This window comes from Carassius auratus, chromosome 8 (assembly GCF_003368295.1).
Source record: "Carassius auratus strain Wakin chromosome 8, ASM336829v1, whole genome shotgun sequence".
Classification (NCBI taxonomy): Eukaryota; Metazoa; Chordata; class Actinopteri; order Cypriniformes; family Cyprinidae; genus Carassius; species Carassius auratus.
Genome location: NC_039250.1, coordinates 696,892 through 718,760, shown reverse-complemented (window position 1 = coordinate 718,760; position 21,869 = coordinate 696,892). Strand labels below are relative to the sequence as shown.

General features: G+C 37.1%; 2 protein-coding genes across 5 annotated transcripts; one reads left to right on the top strand and one right to left on the bottom strand.

Moving 5' to 3' along the window:
* On the top strand, window positions 1-7,652 carry LOC113106905 (leucine-rich repeat-containing protein 2-like). Its single transcript, XM_026268933.1, has 9 exons — window positions 1-152; window positions 2,105-2,232; window positions 3,185-3,240; window positions 3,316-3,472; window positions 3,668-3,804; window positions 3,878-4,023; window positions 4,448-4,600; window positions 6,731-6,864; window positions 7,228-7,652. The coding sequence occupies exons 1-9, from the start codon at window positions 13-15 to the stop codon at window positions 7,275-7,277; spliced, it is 1,101 nt and encodes a 366-aa protein (XP_026124718.1). The 5' UTR covers window positions 1-12; the 3' UTR covers window positions 7,278-7,652.
* Window positions 7,653-8,977: 1,325 nt separating this feature from the next.
* LOC113106904 (hippocampus abundant transcript 1 protein-like) lies at window positions 8,978-21,841 on the bottom strand. 4 transcript variants are annotated; one of them, XM_026268928.1, is made up of 12 exons: window positions 21,690-21,841; window positions 15,824-15,916; window positions 15,149-15,211; window positions 14,523-14,661; window positions 13,857-13,971; window positions 13,502-13,720; window positions 13,230-13,343; window positions 12,766-12,837; window positions 11,592-11,704; window positions 11,414-11,511; window positions 10,261-10,394; window positions 8,978-9,852 (listed from the first exon to the last, which is right to left on the bottom strand). In XM_026268928.1, exons 1-12 carry the CDS (start codon window positions 21,724-21,726, stop codon window positions 9,637-9,639), a joined length of 1,413 nt encoding a protein of 470 aa, XP_026124713.1. In that variant the 5' UTR covers window positions 21,727-21,841; the 3' UTR covers window positions 8,978-9,636. The 4 variants fall into 4 exon arrangements, with proteins under 4 accessions (XP_026124713.1, XP_026124715.1, XP_026124714.1 ...); XM_026268930.1 differs by having other exon boundaries at window positions 8,978-9,849; XM_026268929.1 differs by having other exon boundaries at window positions 14,523-14,650.
* Window positions 21,842-21,869: the final 28 nt, after the last annotated feature.

Genomic DNA, 21,869 nt, shown 5'->3' with positions numbered 1-21,869 from the left:
TTCCTCAGCATCATGAAGGCAGAGCGGATCGGCGTGGACATTCCCGTCTATGACCTCTCTCTGATCCGAGGCCTGTGGGAGGGACGTGTGAAGAAATACAAGCAGCGGCAGAAGAAGGAGGAAGAGCGGATCAGTAAAAGTGCTCTGGCCAAGTGAGGATGAGGAAGATGGAGTCTAGAATACAGAGCTAAAATTAACCACACAAACACACCTGATCAAGATAACGTGACCGTTTGATCAGGACTGGAACTAAACCACTGATTCACGCCATTGGATTGGATCAAATCTTGAAAATGGGCCAAAATAAAGATTCTGAATTAGGATTAGATCACAGAAAAATCCAATCAAAATCCAATGTTCTGATCCCATAAGAAGGGTGGTAATAAAACTTTAAAACTGGTCCAAAAATGCTATATTTGTAACATGTAATGTACACAGCTCTCAGTATCAAACTAAAACATTACATTTAATTAAAAGTTTTATTTTTGTAATTACTGATTTTAAACTACATTGGCACAATCATCAGTCATAAGTAGTTATGTGTGTAAATGCAATATAAAATACAAAACATTGGCATTGTGTCCCTTTAGGGGCTCTGTAGAGCACTAGTCATCCAGATTGGGAATCTAGATTGGGAATCAGGGAGATCCAATCCAATTCTGCTTTGAAAAAGCGTCACAAAAGTAAGATGGTTTACCTGATCCTGGATAACAAAACCTGGGATTTCTGAATCCAGATCAGATCAGATCCAGGTCTTGGTCCTCCAGCATCTTGAGAAACGGCTGATGTTGGCAGTAAATCAGACTCTGTTGTGTTTGTGTAAATCAGACTCTGTTGTGTTTGTGTAAATCAGACTCTGTTGTGTTGGTGTAAATCAGACTCTGTTGTGTTGGTGTAAATCAGACTCTGTTGTGTTGGTGTAAATCAGACTCTGTTGTGTTGGTGTAAATCAGACTCTGTTGTGTTGGTGTAAATCAGACTCTGTTGTGTTGGTGTAAATCAGACTCTGTTGTGTTTGTGTAAATCAGACTCTGTTGTGTTGGTGTAAATCAGACTCTGTTGTGTTTGTGTAAATCAGACTCTGTTGTGTTGGTGTAAATCAGACTCTGTTGTGTTTGTGTAAATCAGACTCTGTTGTGTTTGTGTAAATCAGACTCTGTTGTGTTGGTGTAAATCAGACTCTGTTGTGTTTGTGTAAATCAGACTCTGTTGTGATGGTGTAAATCAGACTCTGTTGTGTTGGTGTAAATCAGACTCTGTTGTGTTTGTGTAAATCAGACTCTGTTGTGTTTGTGTAAATCAGACTCTGTTGTGTTGGTGTAAATCAGACTCTGTTGTGTTTGTGTAAATCAGACTCTGTTGTGATGGTGTAAATCAGACTCTGTTGTGTTGGTGTAAATCAGACTCTGTTGTGTTTGTGTAAATCAGACTCTGTTGTGTTTGTGTAAATCAGACTCTGTTGTGTTGGTGTAAATCAGACTCTGTTGTGTTGGTGTAAATCAGACTCTGTTGTGTTGGTGTAAATCAGACTCTGTTGTGATGGTGTAAATCAGACTCTGTTGTGTTGGTGTAAATCAGACTCTGTTGTGTTTGTGTAAATCAGACTCTGTTGTGTTGGTGTAAATCAGACTCTGTTGTGATGGTGTAAATCAGACTCTGTTGTGTTGGTGTAAATCAGACTCTGTTGTGTTGGTGTAAATCAGACTCTGTTGTGTTGGTGTAAATCAGACTCTGTTGAGTTGGTGTAAATCAGACTCTGTTGTGTTTGTGTAAATCAGACTCTGTTGAGTTGGTGTAAATCAGACTCTGTTGTGTTGGTGTAAATCAGACTCTGTTGTGTTGGTGTAAATCAGACTCTGTTGAGTTGGTGTAAATCAGACTCTGTTGTGTTGGTGTAAATCAGACTCTGTTGAGTTGGTGTAAATCAGACTCTGTTGTGTTGGTGTAAATCAGACTCTGTTGTGTTGGTGTAAATCAGACTCTGTTGTGTTGGTGTAAATCAGACTCTGTTGTGTTGGTGTAAATCAGACTCTGTTGTGTTGGTGTAAATCAGACTCTGTTGTGTTGGTGTAAATCAGACTCTGTTGTGATGGTGTGTTTGCAGGGTGGAGCAGCAGTGGCAGTATCGCATTGCATGCAGAAAGCTGAAGAGCGCTGAGGTCACAGCGCTGCAGTGTTATCTGGAGAGATCAGCGCTCAGTGAAACACACCTCCTGCCCAACGATGACAAGGGTATCTTTATCAATGCAAAGCTCAAACCCATATACTTTGAGTCAGCACATCACCTGATCAAATGGAGGACATGGAAGTCTAGGACAAACTCAAACAGGGACGCTCAAATATTTTTGTTTGCCGAACACCTTTGATCTAAAATATTTACCCCCTTTTTAGATTTATATATTTTCAGCATAAAATGATTTCAATAATATCAAATGTACATATCTGATATTGGTTAATGGTCACATGACATGCAGGTTAACATAAAATATATTAAAAAATAAGCAAGTATTTAATTTTTACTATTTATTATTTTATGATTATTGTTTTAAATTTAAATAAATAATTGTTATTCATTTTAATATAACATTTTTAGTTCTTTGACAATGTTTAGTGGTCACATGATGTGTAGATAAACATTTTTAGAAAGTGTTTATTATTAATAATAATTTTAGTATTTTAATTATTTTTTAGTATTAGTTTTTTTAGTATTCTTAGTATTTAGTTCTCTGATGTTGGTTACTGGTCACATGATATGTAGGTAAATATACATTTAAACATAATTGTTTAATTTATATTAATTTTGTATTATTAATTTTATTATTATTGTTTCGTTTAAATAAAACATTGTTTATTTTTACAATCATTTTTAGTTCTCTGTAAGAACATATAAACAGGATTTTAGAATTGCATTATTTTTTTATTTACCATTTGCATTGTTTAAATAATTGTATTATATTTCTTAATGCTGAAAAAAACATTTTAAATTATGGATTGCAATATGTTACAGTTCAAAGGAAACGTTTGTAAACTTAACAGATGATGCACCAATATCTCTTTTCTTACATTTCAGTTGATCTTCTCTTCTAGGATATCCAATGGATTTTCTACTTCATTGTGTGTAATTTTCATTTGTTAAACCTCCAGAAACAGCTCTGACCTCTGACTGTCTGTGTCTCTCATCCAGACAATGATGCAGACAACAAGAAGTTCATTTTTGAGCTGAATGGGAAAAAATGGATGGTAACCATCTGAAAAAGCATTATCAAAGATGTTTTTCAAATGCATTTGTGCTCCAACTATGACTGTGATCTGCAGAAATTGCCTGAAGATCTTCAGTACATGACTTATCTCAGGGAATGGCACATCCACGGGACCAGGATTCCCGAGATTCCCACTTACATCAAGGCCTTTGTGGATCTGCATGTGCTGGACGTTCCCAAAAATGGACTGACTAAGCTTCCTGCTGAGATAGGTCAGAGTCACCAAACATGAAATCCTAAAATCATAACTCCACATATGTGATCCTGTAGCACCAAACCAGAAAATGCATAAAAGAGAAATGTATAATTGTGACTCGTACAATGTATTGTTGTCTATTTCTTCAAATATACGTCTGTGACACTGATGACTGCTTCTGTGGTCAATGCCAATGTCTCATCGTTCACAGGGAAGCTGATCAACCTGAGGGAATTAAATGTGAATTATAATAAACTGTTAAGCATTCCACCTGAACTCGGAGAATGTGAGAATCTGGAACGGTTAGAGATGACCGCAAACGGAAAGCTGGCCGAGCTTCCCTTTGAGGTATTACAAAACACCATTTGAAATGTTCTTACGCATTAATTCATATTTTTGTCTGTGTTATTTGTGTTTCCAGCTGAGTAATCTAAAGAAATTGACGCACTTGGACGTGGCAGAGAATCAGTTTGCCGGTATTCCTGTCTGTGTGCTCCGCATGGAAAGCCTGAAGTGTCTGGACATCAGCAACAACAGACTCAAAGACCTGCCGGAGGATATCGACAGGTGTGTGTTTACAGCGTTTCTGGTCATAATCATCTATTCATCAACTGCAAGTGTTGGGGAAAGTTACTTTTAAAAGTTATGCATTACAATATTGCATTACACCTTAAAAAAGTAACTTTTTACAAGTTTATCTAAAACATTTTTGCTAATAGGTATATTTGAACTGAATCATCAAAGGTCAGCAGCAAAGCCATTGGTTAATAAAGTGGGATTAAATATATAAAGGATATCTGTTATTTATCGTAATTAATTATTGCAGATTTGCATCATATTCTGAGTTTACATGTAAAACTCATTTATTTTCTTGTAAATTAAAAAATAGTTTTTTGAAAACAGTAACCTGATTTCGTAACTCGCGTTAGTTGTAATGCGTTACTCCCAACACTGATCATGTGCCTGACATCATGAATCTGTCCTTCATCAGACTCGAGTCATTAGAGATGCTGTTCCTTCACAAAAACAACGTGCGATACGTGCCGATGACCATGACGAACCTCATCCATCTGAAGATGCTGGTCATCAGCGCAGACGAACTGTACAGCATCCCGTCGCAATTAGTCGACAATCCTAACATCAAGTAAGTGTGAACCCTATGGAACGAGGGATTCTTCATTCTCTTGAAAATCTCCTGCGTTTCACCATTAACCTTTGCGCTTGCTTGTAAAACTGTTGCGTTCCTCTGACACTTTGTGTTCGTTCGTGAATTCTTTTGCATTCCTCTGAGACACTTTGTGTTCGTTCAGTGTTTTAAGTGGCCCAAAAGAGGTGCCGGTACTCTATTATAGCCAAAAAATAAAATTATTTTCTGTTTTTTTTGTTTTTGTTTTTGATGACTCCCCTCATCCCCTGAGGTAACAACAACTATATTGAAGGGGTTTTATATACAGCAGTCAACAGGCAACCTTAATAATAAATCCTTTTATTAGTTTGTGGATTTGCTTGAGCTAGAAAGAACTACTGAACATAAATAAAATGTGCAAAGGGATTTTTAATAACTCCCGAACTGACTCAAATGATTCACGAACCCGCTACGAACTCCCAAACTGACTCAAATGATTCGCGATCCCAAAATTTACTCAAATGATTCGCGAACCCGCTCCGATTCCGCGAACTGATTCAAATGATTCACGATCCCCAAACTGACTAAAATGATTCGCGATCCCGCTCCGAACTCCCAAACTGACTTAAATGATTCGCGATCCCGCTCCGAACTCCCAAACTGACTTAAATGATTCGCGATCCCGCTCCGAACTCCCAAACTGACTTAAATGATTCGCGATCCCGCTCCGAACTCCCAAACTGACTTAAATGATTCACGATCCCCAAACTGACTAAAATGATTCGCGATCCCGCTCCGAACTCCCAAACTGATTCAAATGATTCACGATCCCCAAACTGACTAAAATGATTCGCGATCCCGCTCCGAACTCCCAAACTGACTTAAATGATTCACGATCCCGCTCCGAACTCCCAAACTGACTTAAATGATTCGCGATCCCGCTCCGAACTCCCAAACTGACTTAAATGATTCACGATCCCCAAACTGACTAAAATGATTCGCGATCCCGCTCCGAACTCCCAAACTGACTTAAATGATTCGCGATCCCGCTCCGAACTCCCAAACTGACTTAAATGATTCGCGATTCCCAAATTGACTCAAATGATTCGCGAACCCGCTACGAACTCCCGAACTGACTCAAATGATTCGCGATCCCGCTCCGAATTCCCAAACTGACTTAAATGATTCGCGATCCCGCTCCGATTCCTCGAACTGATACCAATGATTCGCGAACCCGCTACGAACTCCCGAACTGGAAGAAGCTCTGAAAACCGGAAGCCCAGCCAGGCAAAGGATTAAAACCTCTATTAAAACAGATGTCCAAATGAACTTACCGGTACGCTAAAATCACCTTCTGGGCGCACGGAGAGGTGGCTGTACGCTCAAGAGATATATTTGGAAGTGCTGGTACTGAGTACGGGTGCGTACCGGCCACTTAAAGCACTGTGTTTGTTCGAAAAAACTGTTGCGTTCCTCTGAGACACTTTGTGTTCATTTGCGAAACTGTTACAGACCGTTATCAATAGATAAACTTTGTGTGTGTTCGCCAGACTATTGAGTTCCCCCGAGAACAATAGAAACCAGGGAATTTGTAATGTTTGTACTGGTTTATTGGAAATTGTATTGGTTCTAATGGAAACTGTAGTGGAGGTATCCTATTGGTGGCTTGTTAAAAACAGAAATCGAAGGCTTATAGAATGTCCCAAAATGCACTAAAGGAAACAGTTTTTAATGGTTTTAATGGATAAAAGTTGATGGTTTGAAATGTTTGTAATCGTATTTGTAGTGAGAATTACCATTATTACCATAAAACCATTAGAATTTCTGTGATTGTTTCCATAGTTTTTTTCCCCCATTTTTTATTAGCATCTAAGTTCTTTCGCAAACCTGAAAAATGTGCATTTGGTCACAAAACATTTGCATTTGCCAAAGACACTTTGCGTTCTCTAGTAAACATTTGCGTCCCCACAAGAAAACTGTAAAACTTTGCAGTGACTTGCAAAACATTTCATTATAATTTTTCCTCCATCACTTTTAGTGTTTTTTTTTTTTTTTTACAATACGTGTATAAAACATGAGCAGCTGCATGGTCTATCCAAACCCCTAATAACACTCCATTAAGCGCTGACCTAATGTCTTTCTGTTTAGATTAATCCGATTATATGACAATCCAATAAACACCAACAATGAAGACATGAACGAGATGAACACAGACGCAGATGCTCAGGACGAGCGTGACAAGGAGTTCATTAAGACATACATCGAGACTCTTCAAGACAGAGGTGAAATTGCTGATAAATCCATGGGTTTAAACTACAAATTAATGGAGCAAAAAGGACACAGAAGAAAACGTATCAAATAAATATAGAAAAGGAGCCAATTCTAAAATGCTGATTTTTAAGTTATAAAATAACAGATTACTGGAGTAAGATACTATTTGAGTCTACTTGAAAATTGCATGTTTAATTCAATGTGTTCCTTGTCGTTCCTTTGATTATTGGTGAAATTTACAAGCAGTTTCAAAGTAAATGCAAAGCCATTTTTTCAGTGCATCGTTCAGTACTCCTACAGAACTTTAAATACATTTGGAAACAGTTTGTGCATCACTTTGCAGATGTTAAGCTTAAAGTCTTCCTCTTTTTCAGACATTCAGCCGTCGTACACCACTAAAGTCTCCCTCAGCTGCCTGCTGTAGAACCAGACGACTGTAAATATGACACAATCATCTGCTTCAGAATGACACCGATTGATAGCAGTGTGTTTTAAACGCGTCTCATTCCGAGTTCAAACTGAAGAGCAGGTTACACTGGATGATAAGCTGTTAGTGTCTAAAGGGTTTGGGTTTACTATTATTAAAGAAAACTGCAGGCTTGAAGTTCACTAGTTAAAATCTGATCCCAAACCCATTTTAATTTGGTTTTCTGTGAAGATTTCCATCGTTTAGTTTGTTTGATGTGACCAAACGTTTCACAGCATGCTGTCTGCAAGTCGATGTTTTATAAGATGTATGAAATGAGAATTTATTGTAATTAAATCAATCAAAATTCCAGTAATAAATATGACATGCAAACTCTTGCATTTCTCAGTCGATGGGAAAAGATAGAAATCCAATCAGGGCATACGAAGTGGTTTATTGAAACATCACTGAACAAACATCTCAGCAAACGAATGCTTAATGTGCATCGAACGCATCAATAAAATCTCATCAGAAGGCATCTACAAACCAGTCTTCAAGAAATGGCTGCATAGACATGAAGAATGGCACCTAGGGCAGAAACATCATTAAAAACAAAGTGCAGTTCATTGGAAAACAGCTAGAATGACATTAGTTTAGTGGGGTATAGACGTTCTACAGCACCGATCGCATAAATAGAGTCACATCTACACTTCGGCTTAGAAATGTAGAACTGCAGCACTGCATCAGTGTCTCATCAGTGGATGCTCTGCAGTGAATGGGTGCCGTCAGAATGAGAGTCATCTTTTGTCTTCTCCAGATGTTCACTGATGGACTGGAGTGCTGTGGATTATTGTAATGTTTTTATCAGACTCTCATTCTGACGGCACCCATTCACTGCACTGACAATGATCAAGACAATGATTACGTCTGTTTTGTGCCACTTCTTGATAAAAGAAAGACGCTGTGCTCTGGATGTGTGTTTTTACGCTCTTAACTAACTTTAACACAAGAACATTACTATTACTGCAGTCTGTACAAGTGTTGTAACAGTTTTACAGTTACATTGGTCCCATTAGTCTTCTATACAGGCAATATTTAATCCTGTCACTAGGGGCACTCTAGCCAGTGAGATGCCTGGTAACATAAAAAAGATCAGAGAACAAGTATGAGGTAAGAAGGATGTGTTAACCACATGGCAAAACTTTCTCAATGATGCTTTCTTGTATTTTTGGCCCTGATTTGAGGAACCTAAGGTTTTTAAACTCAAGTGTTAGTACTTTGGTTGTATATATGATGTTAGGGAATGTTTATGTAAATGAGATGGGTATATTTGTTAACGGTGTCACTAAGTTTGTTTGTTTGTTTGATGCAGAGGGTTCAAGGTGCAGGCATTTGGAGGCAGCTCAGTTGTAACTAGGACCTTGATCAAAAAGGGGATTAATTGTCTTCAGTTTGCCCACAACATCTTTGTCGTCTATTGTACATTTTACAAGCTAGAATTCGTATGGTTCTAGGCAGATGTGTCCTCATCAACAATGCACTTAAGTACTGTTTCATCTTGCTCCTAGTTTCCTAAGACTAAGTTCATGGTAGCTAAAGACGCCACTATGATTGTCTGGACTATTCAATGTCTCCCTTGCAACTGAATAGCTATGCACATTGTAGGATTACTGACTGTATGGTGATTTGTGGTGTAATACACATGGCTCATTGACAAGTGAAGGTCTCTGGTCCCTTTATTTCTATATGTAGCTTTACAAGTGTTGTTAAAAGCAGGTGTTACAGTGTAGCGCAGAGGTTAAAGTTCATCAGGACTAGTGTTTACATTCAGATACATGGCAGCACATGAACTCCACTGCAAAACGATTGGTTTTTCTTAGTATTTCTGTCTGGTTTTCTAGTACAAATGTCTAAAGATTATTTGCCTTGAAGCAAGATGTGTTTGGTCTTATGTCTTATTAAATGCATCAAAATTAAGTTTGTTTATTCTTAAAACAAGAACAGAAATCTGCCAAAAATCCTGATTCAAAGACTATTGTTCTTCGCTCACTGGCAGATATTTTTGCTTGTTTTATGCAAAAACTAACAAAATATTATTCTTTTTTTTTTTTTTTTTTTTGATAAAACAAGACGTGATCTCTTAAATCATGTTACTTGTACAGTAAATGCATCTCAATTCAAGAATGTTGAGATATTTATACCAGAACACCAGACACACACTGAGGAAGAGAAGGATGTCTGCAGTGTAAGCCAAAATATGGAGAAGGCACATTCTCTTTCAAAGACTGAAGGATAAAAAAAAAGACAGACGGTAAAAAGCTTTGTCAGACACACTGCTGGAGTAAAACCCAAACCAGAAGAGTTCCTGCTGGCTTTATTAACTGCTGTCCTGTAAAAGAGGCTCCTTGTTTTCGTCGCTCACAGGAACAGATCCGTTCTCCGTGACGCCGATCGCAGACACCATCATCACACGCGTGTTACACGTCTGCACGGCCGGAGCGTGTTGAGAGGGAATGAACAGCGCCACCAGCAGAGCCAGAAGAACCGTACACGCTCCGAACAGGAACGGAGGGCCAGGAATCACACGCTTCTTCTGGAAGACAGAACACAGGCCTCCTAGGTCTTTTACATGCACACAAGATTGTTTTACACATTACAGTTTCTAGTTTTTTACAGTCTGTGCATCACTGCAATCTCACTGTGAATTTAACAAGAGCATGGATGCACATGAATGTGTGCACATATAAGTCTGTATATATTTTATTTTTGCAAAAGTCCTTGAGGGTATGTAATATGATGCTAAGAATATTGTGAGGAGAAATGCACATAACCTGCATTCTGCATAATGAAGAGACTTTGATGATTAAATGATCGATTTTCAAATAAAAAACAAACACTAAATAGGGGCAAAAGTCTGGAAATGCAAATACTTTTCCATACTCGGACTTCTTTTTTCCAAACCCTGTAGGAACGCTGACACAGAGCGATTAGGTTCATGTACCTCCTCAGTGTCCGGCGTGACGGGGTTCAGCTCCTTCAGCTCCACGTTAAAGAGGAAGAAGATGAAACCGAACAGAGCCGGACCGAGTCCATTACACAGACCTCGGATCCCCGTGATCATGCCCAGAACCGCTCCTGCACACACACACACACACACACACACACACACAATATCTCTTAGTGGGGCAAAACAATTAAGATTATTTCTCTTTCCCCATTGGCAGATTTTTTTTTCTTCCTTGTTTCAATTTCAATGTAAATACTGTTTTCAGAAAATAAGACTCCTAAGTCTTCTTATGGTTTCCTAATTTTGGTGCAAAAATATCCAGCACTATTTATTGTCATTTTACAAATTGCACTTTCACGAAAGCTCAAATCAACTTGCGTGGTTTATTTAACTTTATCTAGCTTCCTAACACATTTTATTTATTATATAAATTAACATTCTCTTTACATTATGAAAACCTGTACAACGAGAAGCTTGACCCAGTGAAAATCCTAAAATCATCTTCAACAATTCCAAATTCTGTTCATGCTTTTCTATTAAAACAACCGTGATTAAGATTTTTTATTTTTTTATTGCAACACAAAGTTAGCATGCATTTATTCAGCAACCACAACTGCATTCTGACCCCACAGACTGATATTTTACATTCTAGTTTTAATCATAAATTCACCTAATTGTCATGTATATTTCATAAAACAAGACTTATTAATATCTTTATGCATCATGATTTAACAATGTTTAGACAGTTGCAGTTTATAAAGCAGAGAGTTCAGTCCTTGATTCTGATTGGCTGAGGCGTGTTCAAAGCTGTTCTAAATGACTCTACAATGTAACAAACACTTTTGTTTACGTTTGTGTGTTGCTCGGCAACCACTTTGTAGCAACCACAACTGTTTCTGAGGAGCTACATTGTTTTGTGGAAGAATACTGTTGTTATTAACATCATCATTACACTTTATTTTCTCTGTTTTATTTTGTGTAACCTTACTACGTGTATGGAATAACCGTTTTATAACCGCATTAAGCCCCGTGAAGCCGTGGTTTACAGTAACAATGCTCTTTAGCTGCCATAAAATCTCGGTAAACCTTGTCTTCTCGGGGCGTACTGCTTCAGTAGATGAGTGTGTTGCTGTGTTTGGCGTCTCACCCTGCTGGCCGTGATCCGTGCAGCGAGACACCAGCGCGCTCACAGAAGGAAAGGTGATGCTGGACATGGCAGCGACGGCCCCGGCCGCCCACATCATCCTGTCATCAACAAACACACGGTCACTCACAGCATTCACAACACTGCGCTCTCTCCACTACAATCAATGGCCGATCCTCACCATGGTTCAGAGCCGAAGCCGTACCAAGCCAGATGGAACAACTGAAACCCCAGACCCAGCAGCACTGTGCTTTTATTCCCAATCTTCTTCATCAGAACGCTCAACAGTAACGTCTGCGTGAACAAATCATCATGAAGGATGCAAACCAACTGTAAATGTGACCAGTGCTGGCTGAACGAGTCACAATGAGTTATTTTCACACTCAGAGTGATTTATGATTTGGTGAAGTCGGATGAAAAAGGACTGAGCTACATCTGTCTGAAGTCACTTTAGAGGAAAACTGATTTCTCTGAAGGTTTTCTCCCTGTTCTGCCATTATAATCATTATTGGATTAATAATCAAAGTACAGCTGTTTTTTATTGCATCTTTGTTGTTATAAACAAGAAACAATGTATAAAAATTAAAACAAGTGTATTAGCTACTTTTTCATATTACATCTCAACATAAGTACAGTAAGAAAAACACTGCAAAACATCCTTCTCTTACTCCGTGTTTGTAAATAGTAAACATTCATGAATCAAGATGCATTTACTGTACAAGTAACATGATTTCAGATATGAAGTCTTGTTTGCTTAAAAAAAAAAAATATAGTGTGTGAATTTTTTTGCTTTCATGTTACACATCTGATGTTTTTCCCCAAACGTTCACGTAAGACATAACAGATTATGTTTGCATGAATAATTCAATATTTTTTGCCGTCTGTAAATCTGTGTATACAGGTGCATCTAAAAAATGTGAATATTCAAAAAAAGTTATAAAGTAACATTTGAAAAAGTGAAACTTGTAAAGTAAAACATTTCAAAAAGTTTTTTTGTTTTAATTTAAATGATTAGTGCTTTCGGCTAATGAAAGTATAAAAATACAGTATCTCAAAATATGGAAATACTGTGACCATCAATACAGTATAAACTCGGGGTCTCTCTTGTTCTTTGAAACTGTGATAATGATGAAGACGTCTGACAAGGCAATGGTCCAAAAGAAAATCATTGACACCCTTCACAAAGAGGGAAAGTCACAGATGCTCATTACTGTTCACAGAGTGCTGTATCAAAGCATAAAAAATGCAAAGTTGACGAAAGAAAAAAAATGTTTTTTGAGTGTAGTTCAAAATGATCGTGTGCACATTTACACTCGTTCTCATGAAAATGAGTGTCTGGAGAGGAAGGTCTGTACCTGTGCTATGATGGACAGGATTCCCACCATCTCAAAAAACCCTGCTATCGCTTCCGGGGAGAAATTATTGACCTGAAACAGAAAAATTTTTAACATCTACACTCAAGTGTAAGTGTTGCTAAATTCATCAATTATGAAAATAATTCACTTTTAGCAGCTCTACAGAAGACAATAGAGTCATTAATCCAATCATTTCAGTTCAAGGTACTGCAAGTGCAAATATAAAAAAATTCTATATAAAAGATTTCTATACTTGAGACACAAAATAATTAATGATATTAAGTCTTGTTTTCTGAATAAAAATCAAAGGTAAGTGAGTTTATGGTTTTTAAATTCTTTTTTTATTTTCATATTATCAGTTATTTATATATATATGTAAGTCCAAGTCAACTTCTCACGCTACATTGATTTCTTGTTTAATTTCCTAGTTTTACTCAGAGTGAAATGGGTTTGGAAACACGTACCTGTCCCAGATAGAGAAAGATACTGGAATACTGTCCGGCCTCGGGGAGATACGACAGGAACACTGTGACACAGATCAGCAGCACTGTGGAGTCTTTCCCCACCTTCCTCAGAGACTAACACACACACACACACACACATACACACACACAGAGAGGGAGAGAGAGAGACACACACACACACAGAAAGAATGGCATCCTTTAACATCAGTGCATTACTAGTCAATAGCATCCTTCTACAACTAGTATTAAAGAACACAGAATATGAAGCTCACAGCGAAAGGATTGGCCGGCTCCCAGGAAATAGGTGAACCCCACGAGTACAGTCTTATCTTGTCCGGCAGGGACTCGGGGACCAGCAGCAGGACGAACAGAATATCAGCCAGAGCGATGACGGTGGCCAGAAGAACCACCACACTGTCTCCGTAGCGCATGGACAGGAACGCTCCTATCGCCGGACTCGTCACTAAACTCGCCGCGAACGTCGCAGACACCTGAAACACAAGACCGAGCTCCATCAGGGTCTATTTCTAGCATCTATCTACACACACACATAGAAAATGTATGCGATCCATCACCAGTTGTCATTTATGTACAAAAGTCAATTCTGCGGACAACTGGTGTTCTTACCAGACCATACGCTGTGCTCCTTTCATGCTCTTCTGTGATATCAGCCACATACGCAAATATAACAGATAACGTAACGGAGAAGAGTCCAGACACAGACATCAGAGTGAAGAAACTCCTGGTGAAGAGAGACACACACACACACACACACACATCACCTCCTCAATCAATCACAGCTCTACAGAAAATCAGTGCAGTCACACTTCCTCCAGTCTCTCACAGATTAGTTTAGATCTGTTTAATCGCTGCTTGATCTGTGCAGATTTCTCTCCTGATTCAGACCAGAACACTTTTTCACTGGAGGAAGTGTTATTATGGATGTGTTTGAGTTAAAATCATCTTAATGCTGGATGTGTTTCAGGTTTTGTCTTCTCCAGATGTTCACTGATGGACTGGAGTGCTGTGGATTATTGTGATGTTTTTATCAGACTCTCATTCTGACGGCACCCATTCACTGCAGAGCATCCATTGATGAGACACTGATGCAGAGCTACATTTCTCCAGAAACAAACTTATCCTGATCTCAGATGAAACATGTTTGGCTGAACGGTTCCTTTAATGCATTACACACTGAGGTTTGTCTCTTTCAGTGACTTCGAGCTTTAGTTACTTGAGAGTCATGTGATGCACACACACACACACACACACACACACACGTGCGGCGCGTACCATGGGCTGAGCCTCATTAGTGGGATCGGGGCACATGTGAAAAACACTGTGAGAAGCAGGAACCTCTTTCTGCCCCAAACATCAGAGAAGGCACCGATCAGAGGAGCGCCCATGAACGACAGAAAGCCCTGCAAACACACTGCAGTTATCACACACACACACACACACTAACTGATCAGAACAGGGTTAATATTTAGTCTTTTCTGCAAATAATGATCCAGAGCTATCCTACACGTGTCCTGCAGAACAGAAGCAGTCATCAGTGTCACAGACGTATACTTAAAGAAATAGACAACAATATACTGTACGAGTCACAATTATACATTTCTCTTTTATGACAAAAATCATTAGGATATTAAGATAAGATCATGTTCCATTAAGTAAATCTCTTACTGTAAATATATCAAAACTTTGCTAAGAACTTCATTTGAACAACTTTAAAGATGATTTTCTCAATATTTAGATGTTTTCGCTCCCTCAGATTCCAGATTCCTAACAAACCAGACATCAATGAAAAGATGATTTATTCAGATGAGGCATAAATCTCAGTTTGAGGAAGTGTACTCTCATGACTGTTTCTGTGCTGCGGGTGTCAGATATGATCATCACGGCTGAACTGGATTCACCTTGACGCCCTGAACCAAGCAGTTCATGAGGATCGTGTGCTGCGGAAAGGTTTCGTGCAGGGCCTGAAACGAGGAAAGAGCAGAAAACACAGCGCTAGAGTTTCAGATCACATCCACGATTGGCATTTGGCCAAGAATGAACTCCTGAGCACTTTGTTTTGCATTTGCATCTGCAGTGCATTATGGGAAGGTGCTTTATCAAACCAGAAGACATTGTTCCTTTCTCCGTACAGAAAAGAAACTTAAAGTGACACTTATGTGATCAAATCTAATCCAATAATCAAGTTCAAACTAAACTAAAATTTTATTTTCATTACTTTACATAAAATATGTTTTTGTTTAAAGCAGCACTTCTCATTTTCAATAGGTTTACTAAAACAACTAAACTGAATAAGAAATAATTAAAATTATACAGACTTATTTAAAATAAAAGTTTTGTATACATTTATTTTAGCTATGTAATGTCATTTATTATAGTGCAACTTACTTGTAATTATATTATTATTATATTATTATTATTATTGTTTTCAATGAAGTATTACAAATTTGAGTTTTATGTGATAGATTCTGTAATTATTTATAGAGGGATATTTTAATATGTCATATTTTCCTTGATTTTTCCCACAGACTGCAGATGTAGTAATTATTAAACTCAGACGGGTGTTTAAAGCTCACGGCCAGCATTGGGCCGGTCAGGAGACCCCAGGCGAAGAACTCCAAGAAGATCACCACCACGGCATGAGCCACCTTCGGCTGGCCGACACCCTGCTGCACACAACAAACACAGCGGATCACATTGTATACATATACACACACACATATATATATATATATATATATATATATATACATGAGCAGTCAACAGTCTGGGGTCAGTAAGACGTCTCTTCTGCTCATCAAGGCTGCATTTATTTGATAAAAAATACAGAAAAAATACTATAATCTTGCAAAATGTTATTAGAATATAAAATAATGGTTTCTGTGTGAATCTGTGTTAAAGTCTAATTTATTTATGTGAAGTGCTGCTGTATTTTCAGCATCATTCCTCCAGTCTTCAGTGTCACATGATCTTCAGAAATCATGAAAATATGATGATTTACTGCTCAAGAAACATTTCTGATTATCATCAATGTTGAACACAGTTGTGCAGACACATAATTATTAACGTTAATCTGCGATTATAGATCCATATGAGCAACGTGACACATAAAACACAGAACACACTCAAACAGATCCTCAGACAAAAATTCTCGGGTCGATCCAAGATGGCGGCATGTTAAGATAACTATTAGTAGCTCTGCTGAAAAAAAACTATTATAACTCATGTAAACCGTCTCCTTTCAACTGGTTGCCTAACACATCCATTGTGTGTTTTATTAATGATGTAACTGTGGAATAATTATGCCAAAGAGTGCTGGAAAACGTAAAGAACGGGCGAAAAATATGATGGATGTATCCGTTGAAATGCACGATTACGCACTTTCTACTGTTACGGATCCCAGTCTTGGACATACTTTGGATACTCTTTGCTTAACTCATCTTCCCGACACGCCAACTAAGCCTGTTTCTAAGAAAGGAAAAATTGAGAGTTTGGAAGATTTGGTCGCGATGCTATCATCCATTTCATCACTGATCAACGAGCGCTCTGATTCTCTTGAAAAGTTGGTGAGTAACAATGCTATGAAAATTGAGGGCTTGAAAAAGACTGTGGACTTTGTCTCTGCTGAAGTCAAAGATATGAAAGTGAAGGTTGACCACCTAGCTTCTCGTTTGCAACTCGGCGAGCAGCGAATTGAGACGTGTGAAACTCGTTTAGCAGACATGGAGAGATATTCGAGGCGCTGGAATCTTCGGTTGAGAGGGGTTCCAGAAAAGGAGAAGGAGAACATCAGGGATGAAGTCATCCGCATATGTGAACAAACATATCCTGAAGGGAAGGGCAATCTCTCCTTTGCTATAGACACAGTTCACAGATTGGGGAAAAAGCTAAATGGAATTGGCAACAAGTCTGTCTCTCGTGCTGTCATAGTACAGTTTACCTCACGCATAATCAGGGATGCTATATGGAAGGCAGCGAAGTCTTCGGCTTATCTAAAGGACAATGGGATGCGGTTTATGGAAGACCTTACTCCACTGGACAGAGAAAGACGCAAGAAGTTGTGGCCAATGGTAGAAGAAGCACGCGCGGCTGGAAAAGCTGCCTACTACGTCGGTGCACGCGCTTTCATAAATGGTACTGAGATCCGTTTGCCTGCGTCTGCTGAAAAATAAATAAAAAATAAGAAGACTCAGACTTTCTTTTACGATCATAACTCCCTTTAGCGGACCAGTTTATCGTCGACGAACTTTAAAATTTTTTATCGAAGTTCTCGATTACCAGCTACCATCACATCTACGGAAGATGCGTCTGTATTATTACGGCTTGTGTTTTTCTTAACATATGTTACTTTTTTCGGCAACCAGTTGTCCTGTCTTGACGGAAGGATTTTCTCTCAGTATGTTCAGCTGAGCTACGTTTCTCAGGTTTATACTTACTACTTGTTGTGCTCTTTTGCACTTGCTTTAACTTTCTCTGTTCATTGACTTGTTCATTATTTCTATTTCTGTTATCTCTCTAAATGCCAGGGGTTTGAGAGATTCTGTGAAGCGTAAAGCTCTTTTTCTTTTTGGGAAAAAATACAATACCGACTTCTGTTTCTTCCAAGAGTCTCACTCAACTGTTAATGACTGTAACTTCTGGAAATCACAGTGGGGAAAAGATGCATGGTTTTCTCATGGATCTGAACGTTCGGCAGGCGTTTTAACATTAAAAAATAAGTTTGCTGGTGATGTTCTACATTATTACTGTGACCCTTGTGGGCATTTTATTTTTTTGGTTCTTTGCACTAATAACATTTTCATTTTTTTGATTAATGTGTATGGTTACAACACTTTAAATGAAAACAGAGCTCTTTTTGAGGTGATTGAAAACAAAATTGCCTTATGGCTAAACAAATATCCATCTGGTATAATTTGTATTGGAGGAGACTTTAACATTGCTCCAGATAATTTGCTAGATCGTATGCCACCAAAGAACACTCCATGTAACTTGTTATTAAAAACCTTTATGGAGAAATATGACTTAACAGATATCTGGAGACAAAAATATCCAACTAAAAAAACATATACTTGGTGTAATGCTGATTTTTCCAGGCAATCAAGAATAGATTTTTGGCTTATGTCTAGGAATGTTGACTTACAAAGTATCTCTGTTGAGATAATTCCAACCCCTCTAACTGACCATAAAGCAATTTTTCTCAGTATGCAGATATCCACTTATTATGGTCCTGCAAAATCATCTTATTGGAAACTCAATAATTCTTTACTGAAAATCGAATCTGTAAAAATAGAGATTACACGTTCATTAAGTATTTTTTTAAAAAGGCTAATTCAGAAAAATTATATTGCACTAATTGGGAACTCTTTAAATTTGAGGCTTCAAAATATTTAAGACATGTTGGCAGTCATCTTGCTAAAGTTAATAAAGAACAGGAAGATATAATAATATTTGGAATTACCTCACTTCTAAACAAAGGGTCTAATAACTTTTCAGATATAGATAAAGCAAATATGGCAGAATTACAAAGCAAACTAGACAACATCTATAAAAAAAAGGCTGAAGGAGCCTTTATAAGGTCTAGGAAAAGATGGCTGGAGGAAGGTGAACAGAATACCTCCTACTTCTTTAGATTAGAAAAGAATTATGCAACGTTAAATACTATTCATCAATTAAAAATTAATGATAAAATATCCAAGGACCCTAAAGAGATTTCAGAGTATTGCTCCACCTTTTACTGTAATCTATATGCGTCACAATATGATGCTAAAGCCTCGAATGACTTCTTAAAATCAGTGGAAGGGAATAAAAAAATAAATAATTTAGATAAGGCTATGTGTGACCAACCTATTAGTTTAGAAGAAATAATCAATTCAATTCATAATTTAAAAAATAATAAGTCTCCTGGAACTGATGGTCTAACCTCAGAATTTTATAAGTTATTTGCTGAGCAACTAGCCCCTTTTCTTCTTTCAGTTTTTTTCTGAAAGTTTATCTAAATCCAGCCTCCCATCTACCATGACTCAGGGGTTAATTACCCTTATTCCTAAACATAAAAAAGATTTGACTATAATTGATAATTGGCGGCCAATTAGTCTTTTGAATAATGATTATAAATTAATTGCTTCTATATTTGCAAAAAGAATCAAATATGTATTAGAATATATTATAGATGAAACTCAGTCAGGTTTTATGAAAAACAGGCACATTTCGAATAATGCAAGGTTGGTTTTAGATATATTAGATTATTCTTATTTGATTGATGAAAATAGCTTTATTTTATTCTTAGATTTTCGCAAAGCATTTGACACTGTGGAGCATCTTTTTTTATTCTCTTCTTTAAGGATTTTCGGGTTTGGTGAGTTTTTTTGTGCAGCTGTTGAAACCCTGTATAATAATGCTAATTGCTCAATCAAACTCAAACATGGAACTACATCTAGATTTGATTTAAAAAGAGGTATTAGACAGGGTTGTCCTATTTCTCCATATCTTTTCCTGCTTGTAACTCAGTTATTATCTATGCATGTTAAAAAAAGTATTCTTAAAGGTATTTCAATTGCAAATAGAGATATTATTATAAGCCAGTTAGCCGATGATACAACCCTTTTTTTTTTTAAATAGTGATCAAATTCCAATTGCAATTAATGTTATTAACAAATTTTCTTATGCCTCTGGTCTCTATCTCGATGTCAGTAAGTGTGAGCTAATGGCTGTTAAAGACTGTGATTTAACAAGTATTAGTAACATTCCTGTCAAGGAGAGTGTTACATACTTGGGTATCATTATTGTTAAAGACCAACTTAAAAGATGTTCTTTGAATTTCAACCCCATAATAGACAAAACCAAAAAAAAATTTAATTTCTGGCTTCAAAGAGATCTCTCCTTAAAGGGACGAGTTCTTCTTACTAAAGCTGAAGGTATAGCCCGACTAACATATGCATCCTTATCTTTGTATCTTGATAACCTTACTAGTAAAAATATTGATAAAATACTATTTGATTTCTTATGGAAAAATCGCACACACTATGTAAAAAAGACTGTAATTATGAACTCATATGAGAATGGTGGCCTTAATTTTCTAGATTTCACCACAATGAACCATACCTTTAAGATTAATTGGATTAAGCATCACTTAAAAAACCCCACTTCTGTTTGGAATTTTATCCCTCATTATGCTTTTTCAAATATTAGTGGTCTTAGTTTTGTTTTGTTGTGTAATTATAATGTAGATAAAATTCCAGCTAAGTTATCTGCTTTCCACAAACAAGTGCTTTTATCTTGGTCGTTAATATACAAGCACAATTTTTCTCCGCATCGCTGTTTCATCTGGAATGACAGAAACATTCTTTATAAACACAAATCTCTTTTTTTAAAGAACTGGTTTGAAAACGATATTAAATTGATTAGTCAGTTATATAATAAAGAAGGAACACTCTTTTCTTATGACGAATTCCTTTCTTATTATAAAATACCAGTCACTCAAAAAGAATTTGCAATCGTTTTTGGTTCAATCCCTTCTGGTACACAAATGCTATTTAGAGGTATAGATAAAGACCATTCTCCTGGTTCAGTATCTTTTGATGTTACTAAATCTTATGTTGGTAAAATTTGTTTTTCATCATACCCCAAGAGTAATAATAGAGCTATTCGTACTCTTTTCCAAAAAGAAATTTTTACTGTGCCTTATATCTTGTCTCGCTGGGCCTCCTCATTAAATGGAAATTTTATTTGCTGGAGGAAAGTGTGGTTATTACCACAAAAATATCATCTTAGAAATAAAATTAAAGAAGTTTCTTATAAACTTATTCATAGATTTTATCCAGCAAGTCATTACTTACAAAAATTTAAAAAAGGTATAAATATAAATTATACTTTTTGTAATGAATATGAGGAAACTGCCATGCACTTATTTTGGAACTGTGCATATTCAGTTACACTATGGGGTAAGGTCCAAGAGTTTATTAGGGAGAATATTCAGTGTTTAAAACATTTTTCACTGTTATGGGAAAATATACTTTTTGGTTTAACTGACTATCCTGATGATAAAGAACAGTGCTTTTATTTAATTAATTTATTTATTCTGTTGACCAAATTTCACATTCATAAATGTAAATTTAGCAATAAAAAACCCAATTTTATGGTTTTGTTAACTGAAATATGTATTTATATTGACAGTATCAGAGACTCTGTGAACAAAAAAGCTGTAAGAACTTTGAAAATTTGTACATTTTACAATTTGTTTATTTGATGTTATATATGCGTGTATAATACTTTCCTCCCCCTGGCAATTGTTTTGTCTGTTGTAATTTGTATTTCCATCTTTTTCTGTTTCTTTTTTTACTTTTTTCTTTCTTGATAACATGTTGTATGTTATGGTTTTCCCAAACTAATTAAAAAAAAAAAAAGATCCTCAGACAAACACAAACTCGCGATGACGTCACTCACTATGAGGTGTTTGGTCAGCATGATGTTTTCCATCCATCTCATCATCCTGATCGGAGTTAATAAATTAATCAAGCCGTTTGTGATTTAATTCGAGCAGCTCTCGTGAACGCTCTTCTCTTCCACTTTCTAAGACGAACATTCCGAAACACCGACTTCCGGCTTCCGTCTGCGGGAGTCGAC

What these genes read in the sequence shown, in the direction of transcription:
- LOC113106905 (XM_026268933.1), top strand. Translation starts at nt 13, where the DNA reads ATGAAGGCAGAGCGGATCGGCGTGGACATTCCCGTCTATGACCTCTCT. An exon ending in TAAGCTTCCTGCTGAGATAG is followed by an intron (nt 3,473 to 3,667) that starts GTCAGAGTCACC and finishes CATCGTTCACAG; the next exon opens with GGAAGCTGATCAACCTGAGG. An exon ending in CGAGACTCTTCAAGACAGAG is followed by an intron (nt 6,865 to 7,227) that starts GTGAAATTGCTG and finishes CCTCTTTTTCAG; the next exon opens with ACATTCAGCCGTCGTACACC.
- LOC113106904 (XM_026268928.1), bottom strand. Translation starts at nt 21,726, where the DNA reads ATGGATGGAAAACATCATGCTGACCAAACACCTCATA. An exon ending in GGAGCACAGCGTATGGTCTG is followed by an intron (nt 13,721 to 13,856) that starts GTAAGAACACCA and finishes CTTGTGTTTCAG; the next exon opens with GTGTCTGCGACGTTCGCGGC. An exon ending in AGCCGGCCAATCCTTTCGCT is followed by an intron (nt 13,344 to 13,501) that starts GTGAGCTTCATA and finishes TGTGTGTGTTAG; the next exon opens with TCTCTGAGGAAGGTGGGGAA.